This window comes from Podarcis melisellensis, assembly GCF_964234715.1.
Source record: "Podarcis melisellensis genome assembly, chromosome: 16".
In the NCBI taxonomy this organism is placed as follows: domain Eukaryota; kingdom Metazoa; phylum Chordata; class Lepidosauria; order Squamata; family Lacertidae; genus Podarcis; species Podarcis melisellensis.
Window position 1 is genome coordinate 11,520,545 of NC_138533.1, and position 17,760 is coordinate 11,538,304.

The following is a 17,760-nucleotide window of genomic DNA, read 5'->3' on the forward strand; positions in this document are numbered from 1 at the left end:
CTCGCCGATCGGAAGGTCAGCGGTTCGAATCCCTGCGACAGAGTGAGCTCCCGTTGCTCGGTCCCGGCTCCTGCCAACCTAGCAGTTCAAAAGCACGCCAGCGCAAGTAGATAACTAGATACCGCTGCGGCGGGAAGGTAAACGGCGTTTCCATGCGCTCTGGCACTTGTCACAGTCATCCGTGTGCCAGTAGCGGCTTAGCCATGCTGGCTATATGATTTGGAAAGCTGTCTGTGGACAAACACCAGCTCCTTTGGCCTGAAAGCGAGATGAGCGCCACAACCCCATAGTCGCCTTTGACTGGACTTAACCGTCCAGGGGTCCTTTACGTTTTTTTAATTCTACGATTTATTAATTTTGTCCCAGCGCTTTTCCTGGGAAAACTTGCTGTTTACCACTGATTCGGACGTCAGTCAGGTTTTCCGCAGATCAACGTTTGTTCTGATTCAGTAGGGAAACCACAGGGTTGAACAAATACCTGCTCAGATCATGCACCCGGTGCCTCGATTCTGCAGCACAAACAGAAGAGTCGACGAGCCCTTAGGCCCTATCTCCACTATGTATTTAGAGTAGTATCATCCCACTTTAAATAGTTCTGGAGTTGCGGTCAACATCAGAGTATACTACCTTGGCTTCCACTGGGATAGGGGTTCAGGGGCACCGAGCATTGGGGGCGCAAGAAGCTTCGGCCCCCTCAATATTGGTATGCAGGGGGCTGAGACACCCCCCCCCAAATTGAGGGAACTGCCATCCTCTGCCACTGCCAGTGCCTGGAAGCCGGACAGGGGCTGGGACAAGCAGAGAGGGAAGAGCGTCCTCTGCGTGCGCCACCTCCCATGGGGCAAAGCTTTTTTGTCCCACACATACCTTTGAGGAACACCAGAAAGCTTTTCCAGAAGGCGCTCTCTACCAGGGAAGCATCTTTGCCTGTACATCCCTTTCCTTTTTTTTTTTTTAAATAAATATTTATTAAGATTTTTTAAAAAGAAAATACAATAATAATAAACATTATTGCTTTGTTTTAACAAAGTTTCATAATATTCTTGAGCTTCCTCACGTCTCCCGCTCCCATTTACATCTTTAATACATTTTGTCAAGCAAATTATCCTCTTATTTCCAAATCTATAACCACATGCTTAAATATCAATTCTTAATCTATTTTAATGATGGCCAATTATTTATACTCTGGTTTCTCTTCAGATCGTATAAATCTTTCGCCTTTTACATCCCTTTCCAAAAGGGCTGGCGGGGGGTGAGTGGGTGGGCCAAGTCTGCCTGCCTGGTCTGGGATGTGTATCGCATGTGTGGCATTGTGCATGCACATTGAGGGGCCCCCAACGTCGGGCGCAACTCAGCACACCTGTAGGGGTTGCACATTCAGTTTCCAGAATAAATCACGCAGGCTGAGAGGCTAGGCACTTCTGTCTGCACGGGTTTATAGAGGAATGTCTCCTTTTTCCTGATGCAGAATCTGAATTGCCTTGTTGATGGTCTTCTCCACCACCACCCTGCATGAAATGCACCCAGGAAGTTGCCTTGGCCCAACACTCATGTTCCTTTGGCTGTTTGAGCTGCCACTTTCTCAATGAATAGGGTTTTCCGATAATCGTTGCAGCCAGAGCAGGGTCCCACCCAATCTGACGTCTTTCAGTTTGCAAAGATCCAATGTTCATCTGGCCCGTCTTGGCTGCGAAGGAGGGCTTGTCTGCATTCCAGACACAGCTAGTAACTCTCGCCTCAAATTCCAGCCCAGTGGTAGTGGGGATGACCATTATTGCTCCACACGCCAGCTGGAAGGGTGTGCTCACCTCGCAGTGCAGGGCACGCGCACTGCTTGCTTGCAGTGAGGACTAACCTAGGTCACATGTTGTTTGCCAAACTCCCATGGTGCTTTGCTGGCACTCCTAACTAAGCTCAGTGGTGTCGCGCAGGCTGTGCGAAATGCTCTGCTGAAACCTGAGTTTGTTGCGGTGGTACCTGTCTGTCCCTCCTGGATTGCTTTGGAAACGTGGGCGGGATAGGGGATGAAATACTTTTTTGGGGGTAGGCCCCATAGTCTGAAGCAGGAGTGGGGAAACCCACAGCCCTCCAGTTGTTGATGAAAAAGAAATCCAGTTTTCCTCAGTAACTGTGACCAGTCCAATCCCCTTTCAAATCTGCTGGAAATTAAGTGAGCATTTGCTCCTCACTCAAGGCAGAACTGCCAGCCTAGCAATTCGAAAGCTGTATGCTAGCTTCCTCGGCCAATAAAGCGAGATAAGCACTGCAACCCCAGAGTCAGCCACAACTGGACCTAATGGTCAGAGGTCCCTTTACCTTTACCAAGGCAGATGATTACATAGAAAGTAGGGCTGGGCGGTGTCAGGTTTTCAACATTGCAATGTATCACCAGCCAAACATCGCGATCTGGCGATACATCCTTCCACCTGGCACTTCTCTGAAGGGAGGGCAGCCGCTCCCACATGCCTGTATCAATTTTGTATTGGTGAAATCCTTGATATTTGTGCATGTTCACGTACTTTTAGATTAAGTGGAGCAGGGATTCATGACAGGACAACAAAAATGGATTTTGCAAGCCCATGTGCTCACTAAGAGAGACTTCCAGCCTGGACAGGATCCTGGATGATCCAATGTACAGGTGTCTCCCACTTACATTCTGTTTTGGTTCCCCCCAAAGAATTTATTCATTTTATAACACAACTAAACAACACAAACAGAAAAAAACCCTATGCAAACAAATTCTTGTCTTATCCTTATTTTTTCTAAACATTGTTAGGTGGGCTTCCCCAAGTCCCCCCTATCTGATTTTCATTTTACCTCATCTTTAGCACTTTACATATATCATATTTTTTAACCATTTTTTTAATCACGTTTACTTGTACCATAAAAATCTTCACATTTTATCACTTACAAATAATACTATTTTAAAATACACTGTCTTCTACTTCTAACCCTACAGCCTATATCCACTTCCAAAGCTATTCTAAGATTTAAATTTAAACATATTTTTTCAGATATTCTTTAAACTTCTTCCAATCTTCTTCCACCATCTCTTCTCTCTGGTCTTGGAGTCTCCCAGTCAGTTCAGCAGGTTCCATATAGTCCATCATCTTCATCTGCCATTCTTCGATAGTTGGTAAATATTGTTTCTTTCAGTTCTTCACTAGTAATATTCTCACAGCTGTTGTGGCATACAGAAAAAAGTAACATCCTTTTTGGAGATTTCATCCCTCCCACTTACATTCTGGGGGGCCTGCCATGTGTAAGTGAAAAATTGTGTGCATGGGGAGCATCTTTTAAACACCCTCTCTGCCGCTCTCCCGCCAATCCAGACCCAAAAAGACTGTATCCAAAAATATTCACAACTAGAATTGAAGCTTGGGGCCGGCTGCATGACGCCTGCTGCGTTACCCTGCAAATCAGCTGCTAGGCGGGGTGTCTGAGCAGCCTAAACAAAGCCCAAGTCTCTTCAAAGCTTCCTCTGCCCTCACTGACATCCTCTTTGGGCTCCGGGGAGGGTCTCCTCATGAGCCACGAGAAAAGTCCTGCTCTCTCCCGCCATTTCCAGGTTTGAATAGAATTATTTATTTTCTAGTACTGCAGGTATAGGGACACGGGTGGCGCTGTGGTTTAAACCACAGAGCCTAGGACTTGCCGATCAGAAGGTCGGTGGTTTGAATCTCTGCGACGGGGTGAGCTCCCGTTGCTCGGTCCCTGCTCCTGCCAACCTAGCAGTTCGAAAGCACGTCAAAGTGCAAGTGGATAAATAGGTACCGCTCCGGCAGGAAGGTAAACGGTGTTTCCGTGCGCTGCTCTGGTTTGCCAGAAGCAACTTGGTCATGCTGGCCACATGACCCTGAAGCTGTCTGCGGACAAATGCCGGCTCCCTTGGCCAATAAAGCAAGATGAGCGCCGCAACCCCAGAGTCGGTCATGACTGAACCTAATGGTCAGGGGTCCCTTTACCTTTTTTACTGCAGGTATGTGTAGTCACGCACAAGCCAATCACAGGTAAGTGGGGACATGTCTGTATTGTTCAGTTGAGAGGTTTTTCCTTCTTCATTTTCTTTCCTTCAAATAAATTTGCATTAAAAATAAATTAAGAAATTAGGTGCAAATTTTCTAAATGGAAACCCCCATCGTGCATTGGCCATGTGTCATGAGGTCCACCTTCTGTCTCATCCTCGATTGCCAGACAGTCTTCTCTCTCCCGTTCCGCTCCTCCACCTTTTCTCCCACAATTTGCCAACCAAAACCTCGGCTTAACGGGCTGTATGTGGAGAAAATACTCTGAGCAAGCTGTGTACCAGAAATACACACGCCACTCATTCTTAAATTATGCAAGATGAGCGGAATTTAGCACCACTCACCCTGAGGATTTTTTGTAAGGCTGGAATTTTGCTATTCCATGGTATAGAAACTGGCACGTAGTGTATGAGCAATTCTGAATTCCATTGAGCCCTTCCAAGTTTAATCATGTGGGTTGTTTTCAGAATTAATTCATACTCTCTCCGCCCCCCCCCTTTTTTTTGCTGGAAAGAGATTTTGCCCAGGAATGCAGTCCCCTTGCTTAGTCAGAGACTCATGATAATGACTCAGCACAAATTTAGACAAAAGCGGATTTTGAAAAGCAACGTCTCAGTCGTACCCTGTGCCCCAGTTCTTCCAACTGAAATTTAATTAGCATTCCCCTAATGTGCAGTCGGTCCCACTTGCTTGTCCTTACAATGTCTGAGCAACATTCGTTAATTAAACTTGTGTTTCTCCTCCTCCTGTTTTTAAAAATATATTTTTCCCTATCCCCTACCCTGTTTTGTTTTTGTTTTTTTAATTTTTTTTGCAAAGGAGATCTTTTGAGAGGAGCTGTATCAACTGGGAATAAAATAATTTGAAATGTTGGGATGTTAAAATTTCTTTACAGTGGTACCTCGGGTTAAGTACTTAATTCGTTCCGGAGGTCCGTACTTAACTTGAAACTGTTCTTAATCTGAAGCACCACTTTAGCTAATGGGGTCTCCTGCTGCTGCCGTGCCGCCGGAGCACGATTTCTGTTCTCATCCTGAAGCAAAGTTCTTAACCCGAGGTAATATTTCTGGGTTAGCGGAGTCTGTAACCTGAAGCGTATGTAACCTGAGGTACCACTGTATTTTATAAGAGCTGTAATGTGAGGAGATATGATAGCCATCCTCAAATATCTAAAGGGCTGTCACTTGAAAGAGGGAGCAAGCTTGTTTTCTCCTGCTCTGGAAGGTAGGACTCGAACCAATGGCTTCAAGTTGCAGGAAAGTAAATTCCAATTAAATATCACATAGAACTTACTGGTGGTAAGAGCTGTTTGACAGTGGACAGACTCCCTTGAAAGGTGGTGGACTCTCCTTCATTGGAGGTTTTCAAGCAGAGGTTGGATGGTCACCTGTTATGGATGCTTCAGTTGAAATTCCTGAATTGCAGGGGGTTGGACTAGATGACCCTTGGAGTCCCTCCCACCTCTAATTTTTTTATATATATATATAAATTTTTATTAGTTTTTAAACATATCATTTTCAACAGTAATTAAACATACTTTTACATCTTATTTTTTTGACTTACATCAGTCCTGTCTGAAAATTTTCCAATCTAATCTCTTAGTATACATTTCTTATCTTCCCCATTACATTTCAAACTCATAACCAATATCTCTTATCTTTTTTCTACTTTGTAACACTTCGTATATTTCTCCTTACAAAACTTCTTGTAGTCCCAGTGGCGTAGCGTGGGTCGTCAGCACCCGGGGCAAGGCAAGTAATTTGCGCCCCCTAACCCGTGGATTTGCGCCCCCTAACCCTAACCCCCAGATGTTGCGCCCGGTGCGGCCGGCCCCCTCTGCACCCCCCACGCTACGCCACTGTGTAGTCCTACTAGCGTAATTTGTTGATTACGGTTGCTCTTCAAATAATTCATCTACTTCTTCCAATCTTCTGTAAATCTCTGGTCCCGCAGGTTTCAAATCCTTCCTGTCATTTTCGTCCAGTTCTGCATAGTCCATTAATTTCGTCTGCCATTCTTTTTTCGTCGGAATTTCTTCTTGCTTCCATTTCTGGGCTAACAGTACTTTTGTCGCTGTTGTTGCATATAAGAACAGTTTGACATCTTGTCTCTATAATTCTATGATTCTATGGAAGCTTACAGGATCTGAAAGCAGCCGAAGAAACGTGTTCCCAGTTAGTTAAGGCAAATGATCAATGTATTAATGGACTGGCAGCCTTTGCAATTCACTGTTCCTTAAAATTGCAAAAGCTTTCAACTGTGTTTTGAATATGGTTGTCTGCTTTTGCAAAGTCTGACACGGGCTGCATGCCTCTGCGCATGTACAGAGTACCCTTTCCCCCATCAGCAGAGCAACCCATTTTTACCCAAAGGGCAAACTGCTTTTCAGATCGCAACAGAATCATGACAAAAAGTAGCTTTTTTAAAAAAATAAATAAATGGCAGTGTAAAAATATGGTAGTTCTCTAAACGCTTCATTCGTCCTGGAAAATGTCTTCTGTTTCTACAAATGCTGAAAGCATTGAATGCAAACCTTTGGAGGTTTCTGGCCTAGTTTTCGTGTTGTCTTGTTTGGGCAACTGAGGAAGAAAAGGCGGGAATCGTAGTAAAATCCTTGCCACGTGGCAATTGTGGTAGGCTCAACAGTTCCAAAGTTAAGCTTGTTTAGGAAGTTCTAAGGGCGACCTCCTCGCACAGTCTGTTTGCTGAATTTCCTTGCAGAGGAGCTGAGGGAGTAGCAAAGAGCTCCGCTTTGCTGATGCCAGGAGTTGGCCAGGGTCATGTCCTGAGCAGCTTTACGTGCAGCTGGTGATGATCTGAGAGGAAGTGGAATATTAACTGAAAAGTGAGGTTGCCTTTAGGAGAATTATTGCCACACTAGGGAATTGGAGAGGGACGTGGGTGGCGCTGTGGGTTAAATCAGAGCCTAGGACTTGCCGATCAGAAGGTCGGTGGTTCGAATCCCCACTATGGGGTGAGCTCCCGTTGCTCTGTCCCTGCTCCTGCCAACCTAGCAGTCAAAAGGCTGTCAAAGTGCAAGTAGATAAATAGGTACCGCTCTGGCGGGAAGGTAAACGGCGTTTCCGTGCGCTGCTCTGGTTCTCCAGAAGTGGCTTAGTCATGCTGGCCACATGACCCGGAAGCTGTATGCCGGCTCCCTCGGCCAGTAAAGCGAGATGAGCGCCGCAACCCCAGAGTCGGCCACGACTGGACCTAATGGTCAGGGGTCCCATTACCTATACTAGGGAATTGGAGAAGAGCGCTGTCACCTCTTGCTGGTTTTGTAGGGAGGGAACTCCTGGGGTCCCCAAAGAGCCCACTGCTGACACACAGCCTGGGCCCTCCTTTTTCTTCTACGTTGGTTGCTGGATCTGTCTCCCATCTGCAGTGTGGAGAGCTGTTGCTACCAGGGAAGCCCACCAAGAAAGGGCTTTGAGCTGGTCCAAAAGAGCCTGAAGTATTCCTTAAAACTTTAATCTGAGATCACTGGTTAAGAATGTTTTTAACTGTTTCTGAGAAGGCTTTAAAATATATATATTTTCCTCATATGGATGCATGAGCCAACCTGGGCCCATTCTGGAGGAAGGGTGGGCTATGTTATGTAGTGAAGTTCCCCCTGGGCCAGCAGGGGAATACTGTAGATAGTTTTCACTAAGGTCTGTTGATAGTTTTCACTCAGGTCCACATCAGTTATTTTAGGCGGGAAACTCTGGGTTGTTGTTGCTACAATGTTGACAGCCGGCTGCCTATAAAAGCAGGCCGGCTGAGCTGTTTGCTGTTCAGTTTGCTGTTCCAGCTTACAAAATAAAGAGCTGCTTTGGAGACATCGCTGTGTCGTCTGCCATGTCTACCCACTATTCTACACTGGTGACGAGGATGGGATCGGTGGACATCAGAGCACCGCCAGATGCGGCCATCCTCTGAACTGAGCTGAATCACAGAGCGAAATCACTGAGCGAAATCACTGGACAGAACCAATTCAGAGCTGACCGTTCTGGCGAGAGCACTGTGTTCCATCCATTGCCCTTCTCTCCGGCATCAGAATCATGGCTTCACTTGTGCCTCTACCACCGTTTGCGCCAGCCTCTGAATCATGGGACTCCTACCTCGCTCGGTTCGACCGCTACCTCCAAGCCAACGAGCTGACAGCAGTATCAAAGGATCGGAAGCGGGGCCTATTCCTCAGCCTCTGTGGGCCTGAGGTGTTTGAGACGGCCCGAGCATTGGTTGCGCCTGAAGCAGTCCAGGCAACACCATGGGACACGATCCAAGAGAAGCTCCACAACCACTTACGCACCAAAGCTGTCCAAGATTGCTGCCCGCCATGCGTTCTACCACCGGAACCAGGCAGAGGGGGAGTCAATCAGCAACTACACCACTGCCCTGGCAGCCATGAGGTATACAAGGGACACCTCATTCTGGGAAGTGATGGAGGGAATCTAAGAAGACATATTTTGTATTCTTAAGAAAGTTGTGTATCTCCTTTATTTTAATCCCTGTTCGCCAGGATTTAAAAATGCAGTTAAGTGTGGCCTCAGTTCTCCCACCTCTAAAATGGGAATTATACTCTGTGGTAAAATAAAGAAGGTGAAGTCTTGCGTACGTCAGCGTCAGTCATAGATCTTTGCCTGCTCATGAGGGAAGACAACTGCGGGTTATTGAAACTTCAGTCAACAGGGGGGGGGGATTTTCTGTCTGTTGTCGATTAGGAAAATAAAAGTAAAACAATAAGTTGTTTTAAAACACGGGTGGGTACATCAAGCAACACCTCTGAAGCACAATTGTTTCATACAATATTACTTAAGATTCAATAAATGCATTGTCTTTATTTTATTTTCCTTTTCAATTTTTCTGCTCTTGGAATGACCTCATTAATAAACGAGAGAATGCAGGATTTTTGGCTCTTAGATATTTTCCTGTTGGCCGGTGTGGACCGGAGACACTTGACGCTGGGCGCCCCAGCACTGCTTTTTAATGTTCTCTCTCTTACTCATTAACTCACTCATTCTCTCTCTCTCTCCACACACACACACCTTCCATGTCTTTAATAGTATAATAATAATAATTTATTATTTGTACCCCGCCCATCTGGCTGGGTTTCCCCATCCACTCTGGACGGCTTCCAACAAAGATGAAAAATGCATCAAAATAACTTTGCACAGGCCATAAATTCAACAGAATAAGCTTCTCTTGACATGGGGGTGCTACGTGGCTTCACCTGCTGAACATCTGCCTGCCTTGCGGCTCATAAAACCGTAAGAGGCCTTTTTTATGGAGGAGGTAGCATGCTTATTTCCTATTGGCCTCCATGTGTGGTCTCTCCTTGAGCCTCGCTGTCCTTGGCCTCAGTCCTTCGGCTTGCAAAATGGGAAGAAAGCCCAGCGGTAAAGAAAAAGATGATGAGATCCTTTTGGAACGGAAGACAAAGAAAGAAAGCGAATATGATAATATAAGTGAGGGGTGGGAAACCTGTGACCTTCCACTTTCATTGTTCCTTACCATTGGCTGGGAGTTGGAGTCTAACAACATCTGGAAGGTTTCCCCCCCCCTGCACTGTAAATCACTTTTTTTGGCACCGCTTTGGGTGTAAGATGATTCCTGGAGAGTGTCTTTTGTCTGCGCTGATGCTCCAATGAGTGGCTGAGACCTGGGTGAGTGTATGGCTCCAGGCAGGGCAGAGCTGGTCTGGGAACAGGAAAAATGCCTCTCCCTCTGTCTGGGATGAGCATCCTGAATCAGTTTGCCCATGTAAGAATAGTTCTCTCCCCCTTGGGATTGTGACACAGCACACAGCACACACCCTTCCTCGTCTCCTGTCAGGTCTTTTTTACTTTCTCTCTCTCTCCTCAACTCTTATTTATTCCCTCTCTTACCCAGAGGAGGGATTTCTGAGAAGGAAGTGAATAGCCCTTATAAGGCACTATTTGTTTTCTTTCCAGGCACCTGCCAGGGGGGTCCGTCAAGCCAAAGCATTTTCCACGCCTATTAGCTGCCTTGTACTCATTCCCACTGGCTGGGCCCAGCTGTAAAGGAGGTTGGGGGGGAGGTTGTGAAGGGGGTGTGTGATGAGATCATCCCACGAGGAGGATATAAAAGTTTGGGTTTTGGGCTTCGCAAGAGGCCACCACTTTGCTAGTTCCCGGCAGGCCAGCGCAAGGAGCTCTTGCTTATCATTTCTGCGGATACCACAAATTGCTCTGAGGCGGCAATTATTGTGCCCCCAACCCCCCCTCCAAACGGCCAGCTTTTGATACACACACACCACATTTCAGCACCACAGGCTTTTGGTCCTTGCTTGGTGGGTCCTGTTATTCCTGGAAACAGCTCCATCGTTCTTTCATCGAGGGGGGGTCCTGCTACCTTGCATCCTTTGGATAATAACTTGTTGCAGAGACCCTTCCCGGCAGCCTGTTGCCTAGCAACCAAAGGCAGACATCCGCCATCCAGGTGAGTGAATTTGCCCCCTTGAGGCACAATATCCTCCTCCTCGCCTCTTAAGTTGCGTTCCTCTTGGGGTAAAGCAGGGGTGCTTGTTTGGAGGGGGGGTCACATTCCCATCTTGGGAGGGGTGGCGCATATTAGCAGCGGGAAGGGCCAGAAGTAAAGAGTCGACATAGGAAGAAAGGTAACTTTTATGTTTGTATAGTAATCTGTTTTATACACATGCTCTATCTGGGCAAGGAAAAGGTATGGTCAAAGTCCAAGGGCTTGGTAGAAACACTTAAGGAAGGCTGTTGAAGGGTCCAGCTCAGGATATATACCGTATTTTTTACTCCATAAGACTCACTTTTTCCCTCCTAAAAAGTGGAGGGGAAATGTGTGTGCATCTTATGGAGCGAATGCAGGCTGTGCAGCTATCCCAGAAGCCAGAACAGCAAGAGGGATTGCTGCTTTCACTGCGCAGCGATCCCTCTTGCTGTTCTGGCTTCTGAGATTCAGAATATTTTTCTTCTTGTTTTCCTCCTCCAAAAACTAGGTGCATCTTGTGGTCTGGTGCGTCTTATAGAGCGAAAAATACGGGTACATGTACTACCACGCCACAAGAATCCTGAGAACTGTAGTCCAGCCTGCACAGATATACAGTTCCTTAACATACTATAGTTCCCAGGATTATTTGAGGCATTCCTTAAATGCAGGGGGTATGTGCAGCCTCAGGAGGGATGTTGCCTGGAGAGAGTCCTGAGGAATCTGGCAGAGAGACCTGGATGGGTACATTTGGACTCCAGGCCCGAGTTCCCCATCTCCTTCCTCTAGATCCTGTAGGAGGCAGTGATGGACCCTCTGGTTCAGAAGAACTCTACTTCCAAAATCAGCAGAGGCAGATCAGATGAGGTCTGTTGCCTTCTCGTCTTGCAGGTCGCTTCTGGGTACAGGGCGCACGACTAGATACACCCTTGGTGTGATCCAGCACACCAGCGTTTGCAAAGGGAGAGCAGCGCCCTCGTCTCACTCATCCCCCCCAACTTAGGCTGTGAATGCACTGTGCATTTAAAATATATGCAAAACACATTCCCCACCCCCCTCAAAATAATAATAATAATTCTGGGAACAGTAGTTTGTTAAGGGTGCTGGGAAATGTAGCTCTATGGGGGTAAACTACAATTCCCATAATTCTTTTTGTGAGGTCCTTTAAAGGTATGGTGTGTACGCAGCCAACATCTGGAGGGCCACAGGTTTCCTCATCCTGTGGGTTACCACTTCTGATTCAGACCTTGAATCCAGCCACAAGCATGCATAAATCTGGCTACACACAAGCAGTCACCTCGTTCAAAATAGTAATGCGTAGTGGTTTAGGAATTCTGAATGTTTCGCCATATGGGCTGACACAGAAAGATGCAAGGGGGGGTATTTTATTTTAGACCTGTATTTATATACAGTGGTACCTCGAGTTACAGAGGCTTCAGGTTACATACGCTTCAGGTTACAGACTCTGCTAACCCAGAAATATTACCTCGGGTTAAGAACTTTGCTTCAGGATGAGAACAGAAATCAGGCTCCAGCGGTGCGGCAGCAGCAGGAGGCCCCATTAGCTAAAGTGGTGCTTCAGGTTAAGAACAGTTTCAGGTTAAGAACGGACCTCCGGAACGAATTAAGTACTTAACCCGAGGTACCACTGTACGACTTAATATTTATAATTTATAAGCAGTGTGCGTACTTTTTAAAGAACACTGTACAAAGAATAAGAACTATTAAAATAAACCCTAGAAATGGAGAAGAACCTTAAAATGCTGAAATTGGAAAGTGATTGTCAAGTGATTGTTCAGCAGGGAATGGGCTGGGTTCTTATCTCAGTCAGGACGGTAGTTCCACAGGATTGGACCCACAATTTTGAACACACCACTTCTGGTAGTTACGAGCCATGTCTCTGAACCGTGGTAGACCACTAACCAAGACTCCCTCAAATATCTCAGTGTTTGGGCAGAGATATATGGTCTCTGTGATAGTCTGGACCCAAGTTGTGAAGGGCTTTGTAAATTGGGTTTGTGATACCTCAGAGCATCTTAATCTCAGGGTTGTGGGTTCAAGCCCCACATTGGGCAAAAGATTCCAGCATTACAGGGGGTTGGACTAGATGTCCCTTGGGGTCTCTTCCAACTCTGTCTTGATTCTATGATTCTATAAGGCAGCTTCCCATTTAAAAACAGCTCTAAAAAACGATTGCCGTACTTTTGATTAACTTAAACTGCTTATGGCCTTCTGTACAAATAGTAGTTTGGGATAAGTATTTGGTTGTTTATGTATTGCATAAACACCAGCTTCTGAGTTAGGGTGGGATATTTCATTATTTATCTGTGTGACATTGTCATATGTTGAAAAAAATGATTAGAAAAAAATAGACCAATAGTCCTTTGGTAATTCTCATAGAACTCCAGCCCAATGGTTGCCATTAATTTGATTCTGAATGAATAGATTTTAGAATGTATTTCAATTAATTGATTGTGATTTTATGTAAACTGTGTTACTTTTACTGTTGTTAGCCGCTCTGAGTCCGGCTTCGGCTACGGAGGGCAGCATATAAATAATTTTTATTATTGTTATTAAAATAAATAAAAACACCCCTATTTCCCCTTCTCTTCCATCTGTTGCCAGGAGCCATGGAAATCCCAGGGCTGTTTCTGGTAGCAGCCTGGATCCTGACCCTCTGCCCCCAGGCATCACCGACAAGCATGGGGCACCCTTTGCCCGTGCCCCTGAAAGAGAACCCCCTCTTCCCGCATCCCTCAGGGAGCAACGCCCCAGCGGTGAGCAAAGACAGGACCTCATCGCCTGCTCCGGTCAAACCTTCTCTGGATTATCCTGACGATCAACATTACGACGATTACGACTACCCTCTGACCTCAGAGCCCCAGACGCCCGGCCTCCCGCAGCCGCCCCATCACCTTTGCAAATACAATCCTTGCCAGCACCTCCAAGTGCCCTGCGCGGAGCTGAGTAGGGCTAGCGGGTGCTTGTGCCCGGGGGTCACCGGCCCAGATGTGCCCCCCGAGCCGCCCCGCCTGCAGACGGTCCACACGAGCGAGGTGGGAGCAAGCATGCGCTGGTGTGCGCCTTCTTCCACGGTCCAGGAATATCGCTTGCACTATCAGCTTGTCGGCGGGGACTTCCTCTCCGGCCCGGCCCTCAACAACACTTTCCGCTTGGCAGCTGTCTCGGGGTTGCTGCCAGATCACGAGTACCTGTTCTGCATCGTGGCATCCAACCGGGCCGGATCCAGCCCCACGGACGATGGCACCCAGCAGCACGGGCCGTGCCGCCTCATCCGGACTCCTGCCCACCAAATGCCCTATGCCTACATAGCTGCAGGGCTGGCCGCCACCCTCATCCTCGTGGTCATCTCCACCTTGGCCTGGCATTTCTGCGTCCGCAACAGGAGGAAGCATCCTCACCGCGGGTCGATGGACAACATCCTCGACGCTGAGCCAGGCCTGGACGGAGCGGCAAACAGCTCTTTCCGCAGTGAGGAACAGCTCTGAATAGGGTGTTGGTGTCTACTGGCAAGATGGCATCTCTGTTGCTTCAGAGTTCGAGGCTCTGTTTCTTTGGGGGAGCTTCACTCAACGCCATTGCTTTTAAAATGGTGTGTTTGTTGCTGCCTCCAGGGTGGAAGGGGCAGCGATTTTGTGTTATCCAGGTCTTCTTTTCAGCCGGAACTCTCCAGAACTCAGTTCTGGTACCTCTCAGGTGGGCGCCATTGCCGTTATAAGAGATCAAGTGAGGCATTCATGGTGAGTTCCGGCACCTCTTATTCTCAGAAAAATAACACTGGTGCCATCCATGCTGTCTACACAGAGATGGCAACTGATTTCTTCAAAGGCTCTGTCGTTTTTCGTGGACCTTCGCCCAGCTCTTTTCCTGCTGCCTCTGGGGCGGAAAGTGAGCGATTCTGAACTCTCAGCGCTGGGGAATTTGAACCAGTCCATTCCCCTGAACTTTCATGGCCTGAGAGAGGGTGCACAGACAGATCTGACCTGGACCACCATTTTGAACTGTGGCCTACCAGGGCTGGACTTGCCATTAGGCAGAATGAGGCAGCGGATGCAGGCAGTTAAGAAGAAGCAGAAAAACGTTAGAGGACAGGACCCAATGTCCTTGGGCCTGTCATGAACAACACTGTTCCATTGTCACCAGTGCTGAAGTAATGCTCAACGTTGAGTCCAATCTGATTCTGCATGTGGATTGGACGCAGGGCCAGTGAAGGGTGTGGCCTGGGGAGAGGGGGTGTGGCCTGGGGATACTTCCAAGGGCCAGAGAGAGAGAGTTGGAGGGCCAATTCAGACTCCGAGCCTGAAGTTCCTCGTCATCATCCTACAACATACTGTTTCTTCTCCAGCAAAATGTCTTGGCTCAACCCTGTACTCTACATACCCCCTTTGGGGAGGGGACTGCAAAGAACTTGAGTCATCGTCACTCTTAACTCTCCCCAAGTGCCCAGTGGACCAGTTCAGTCAGCTCAAGAAGAAGCCATGTATTCAGATCCTGCCAAATTGTCATTTCCAATTCTTTCTTCTCTTGAAAAGGATGGCTGCTCTTGGGAGGGATGTGAAGACGGTCTTTTAAGATGTCGCGAGAATCTATGTTTATTTATGTATTTATTATCAGAGGTTTTTTTTAAAAAAAATAAAACAACATTACAGAGGTACAAAACTTCAGAGATATCTACAACTAGTGGTGGGGGAGAAATTTGATTCAGTTCACGTTTATAGGCGAATCTACCTCTGGGAAGAGACACAGCTGAGTGGACAGAGCTTCCGCTTGGTGGGTAGAAGGTCCCAGGTTCAATCCCTGGCGTCTCCAGTTAGGGTTGGGAAATACTCCTGGTATGAAATCCTGGAGAGCTGCTGCCAGTCAATGTAAGCAATACTGAGCTAGAAGGGACACTGGTCTAACTCAGTATATAGGAGTTTCCTATGTTCCCACCTAATTTGCAACTTTCCCAAAACAAAGCTCAAAAACAGTCCTGTTGTTTGAAATTTGTACTTCTCTGAATTTTGCTGAGCAGTTCTCTAATTCATGTGTAGAAAAATGCTTATGCTAGATTGAAGCGTGCCTAAAATGCATACATCTGTAGGGGGGCGGGAAGCATTACAAATGCATTGTATTAGAGGAAATTGATTTACACAAATGCTTATATTAGACACAATTGTACACCAGCATGTGTGCATTAGGAGGAATTCGACTAAAATGCTGATCAATTTTAATGAGTACAAACTGATATTGAAATAGGGAGAACCGAATTTAAAATTAGAAAAATGAGAAAAAACAAAATGGCAGATTTGCTCTTTCGATGCCCACTCCAAGCCAGATATTCTCATAACTGCACATTGGTGTTAGTTGATTGTCGCTGGAAGAATCGAAGTAGAGCAAAATCCTGAACCGTCATTTCCTGGAATGCCTTCGTTCCTTATTTATCTCTTCTTTCCAGAGCACCTCAGATGAGTTTTGGCAGCCTTATCCGACCTGCTGCCCATCCCTTTCAATGTTTAGGAACTACAACTCCCATCAGGCAGAGCCAGCCTGGTGAGTTGTAGTCCAAACCATCTGGAGGGCACCAAGTTGGAGAAAGTGGAGTCAATGGAATGTGGTTGACTCTTTCCTGACACACACACACACACACACACACACACACACACACGTGTCCTTGCATCAGGACTTGAGTTTCCGTTGGCGACTGTCCTTGGCAGAGTTCACAGGCTTTTGAGCTGTGTCCTGGAAAACTCAGTGTTTTCCAGATGTGCGTTGCTGAAGGAAGGCATGGGAACGGTGGGAATTTAGGAGTGCCTGCCTCTTGGCCGAGCTGGGACAACATGTACCCATAGGCCTCTGGGAATATGGTAGGGTTGAGGAGGTGGGGACTTTCCCTCCCTGAGCATCTCTTGGATGCCTGCCTACCTCAAAAAGCAGATGTGAGAAAGTCTTCCCAGAGGGAGGCCTGTCCTGTCTTGGGTTCTGAGTCAAACTTGGCCCCATCTGCACCATGCGTTTAAAGCAGTATCATACAACTTCCATGGCTTCCCCCCCAAAATCCTGGGAACTGTAGTTTGTTAAGGGTGCTGAGAGCGTTTAGGAGACCCCTGTTTCTCTCACTGAGCTACAATTCCCCAAGTGGTTTAACAGTCCATACCTCTTCCCGGGGAACTCTGGGAATTGTAGTCCTGTGAGAGGAATTGGTGGGGAAGAGTTTTGGACCCCACCTGCACCCTGCTTCATACTACTTTAAATAGTTATGTTTTCCCCCCAAATAATCCTGGGAACTGTTGTTGGTTAAGGGTGCTGAGAGATGATAGATAAAGGTAAAGGGACCCCTGGCCATTAGGTCCAGTCGTGGCCGACTCTGGGGTTGCGGCGCTCATCTCACTTTATTGGCCGAGGGAGCCGGCGTACAGCTTCCGGGTCATGTGGCCAGCAGGACTAAGCCGCTTCTGGCGAACCAGAGCAGCGCCCAGAAACGCCGTTTACCTTCCTGCCAGAGCGATACCTATTTATCTACTTGCACTTTGTGCTTTCGAACTGCTAAGTTGGCAGGAGCAGGGACCGAGCAACGGGAGTTCACCCCGTTGCGGGGATTTGAACCGCCGACCTTCTGATCAGCAAGTCCTAGGCTCTGTGGTTTAACCCACAGCTCCACCCGCATCCCATGCTGAGAGTTGATAGGAGGCTCCTAATCCCCTCACAGACCTACATTTCTCACAGTTCCCTGGGGAGAGGGATTAATGGTTAAACTGGAACTGTACATCTGTGAGGGGACTAGGGAGCCAATGGTCTGACTCTGTATAAGACAGCTTCCTTTGTTCCTTTAGATGTCTTAATGCAGACCTCTGTAAATAAGAAGTAAATTTGCATGGATGCTTAGATGAGGTTTAATTTCTTCACACCATCGTCAGTAATGCCCTCTTTGACCCGGGCATCGAAGGTGATGTAAACAAGGCAACATATCTTTGTGAAATTCCTGCTTCTTGTTGGCAGGAAATGGTTGGCATGAAAACATACGCAACAAGTTCCCCTTCGGACGGATCAGTCACATCTGCGTGCGGTGGCACACTCAGGCAGAGCAAAGGCTGGCAAATTGTTGCACAACACAATCACATTCATTTTTGGTTTCATCACCACCTTCAGTCAGTGGGGGAAACCTTGTGACTGCGCACACACCACACACTTAGAGCACATCCCCCTTGCACAAAGCATCCTGGAAACTGTAGTTGGTTATGGATGTTGGGAATTGTCGTTCCTACAAGAT

The 17,760-nt window shown here is 47.2% G+C and overlaps 1 protein-coding gene across 2 annotated transcripts; it reads left to right on the forward strand.

Moving 5' to 3' along the window:
* Positions 1-10,086: 10,086 nt before the first annotated feature.
* Positions 10,087-15,905, forward strand: LRRN4CL (LRRN4 C-terminal like). 2 transcript variants are annotated; one of them, XR_014163491.1, is made up of 3 exons: positions 10,087-10,472; positions 13,116-15,313; positions 15,360-15,905. XR_014163491.1 is itself a non-coding variant. In XM_081891929.1 (2 exons), the coding sequence occupies exon 2, from the start codon at positions 13,121-13,123 to the stop codon at positions 13,997-13,999; it is 879 nt and encodes a 292-aa protein (XP_081748055.1). In that variant the 5' UTR covers positions 10,087-10,472; positions 13,116-13,120; the 3' UTR covers positions 14,000-15,905. The 2 variants fall into 2 exon arrangements, 1 of the variants encoding a protein (XP_081748055.1); XM_081891929.1 differs by having other exon boundaries at positions 13,116-15,905.
* Positions 15,906-17,760: the final 1,855 nt, after the last annotated feature.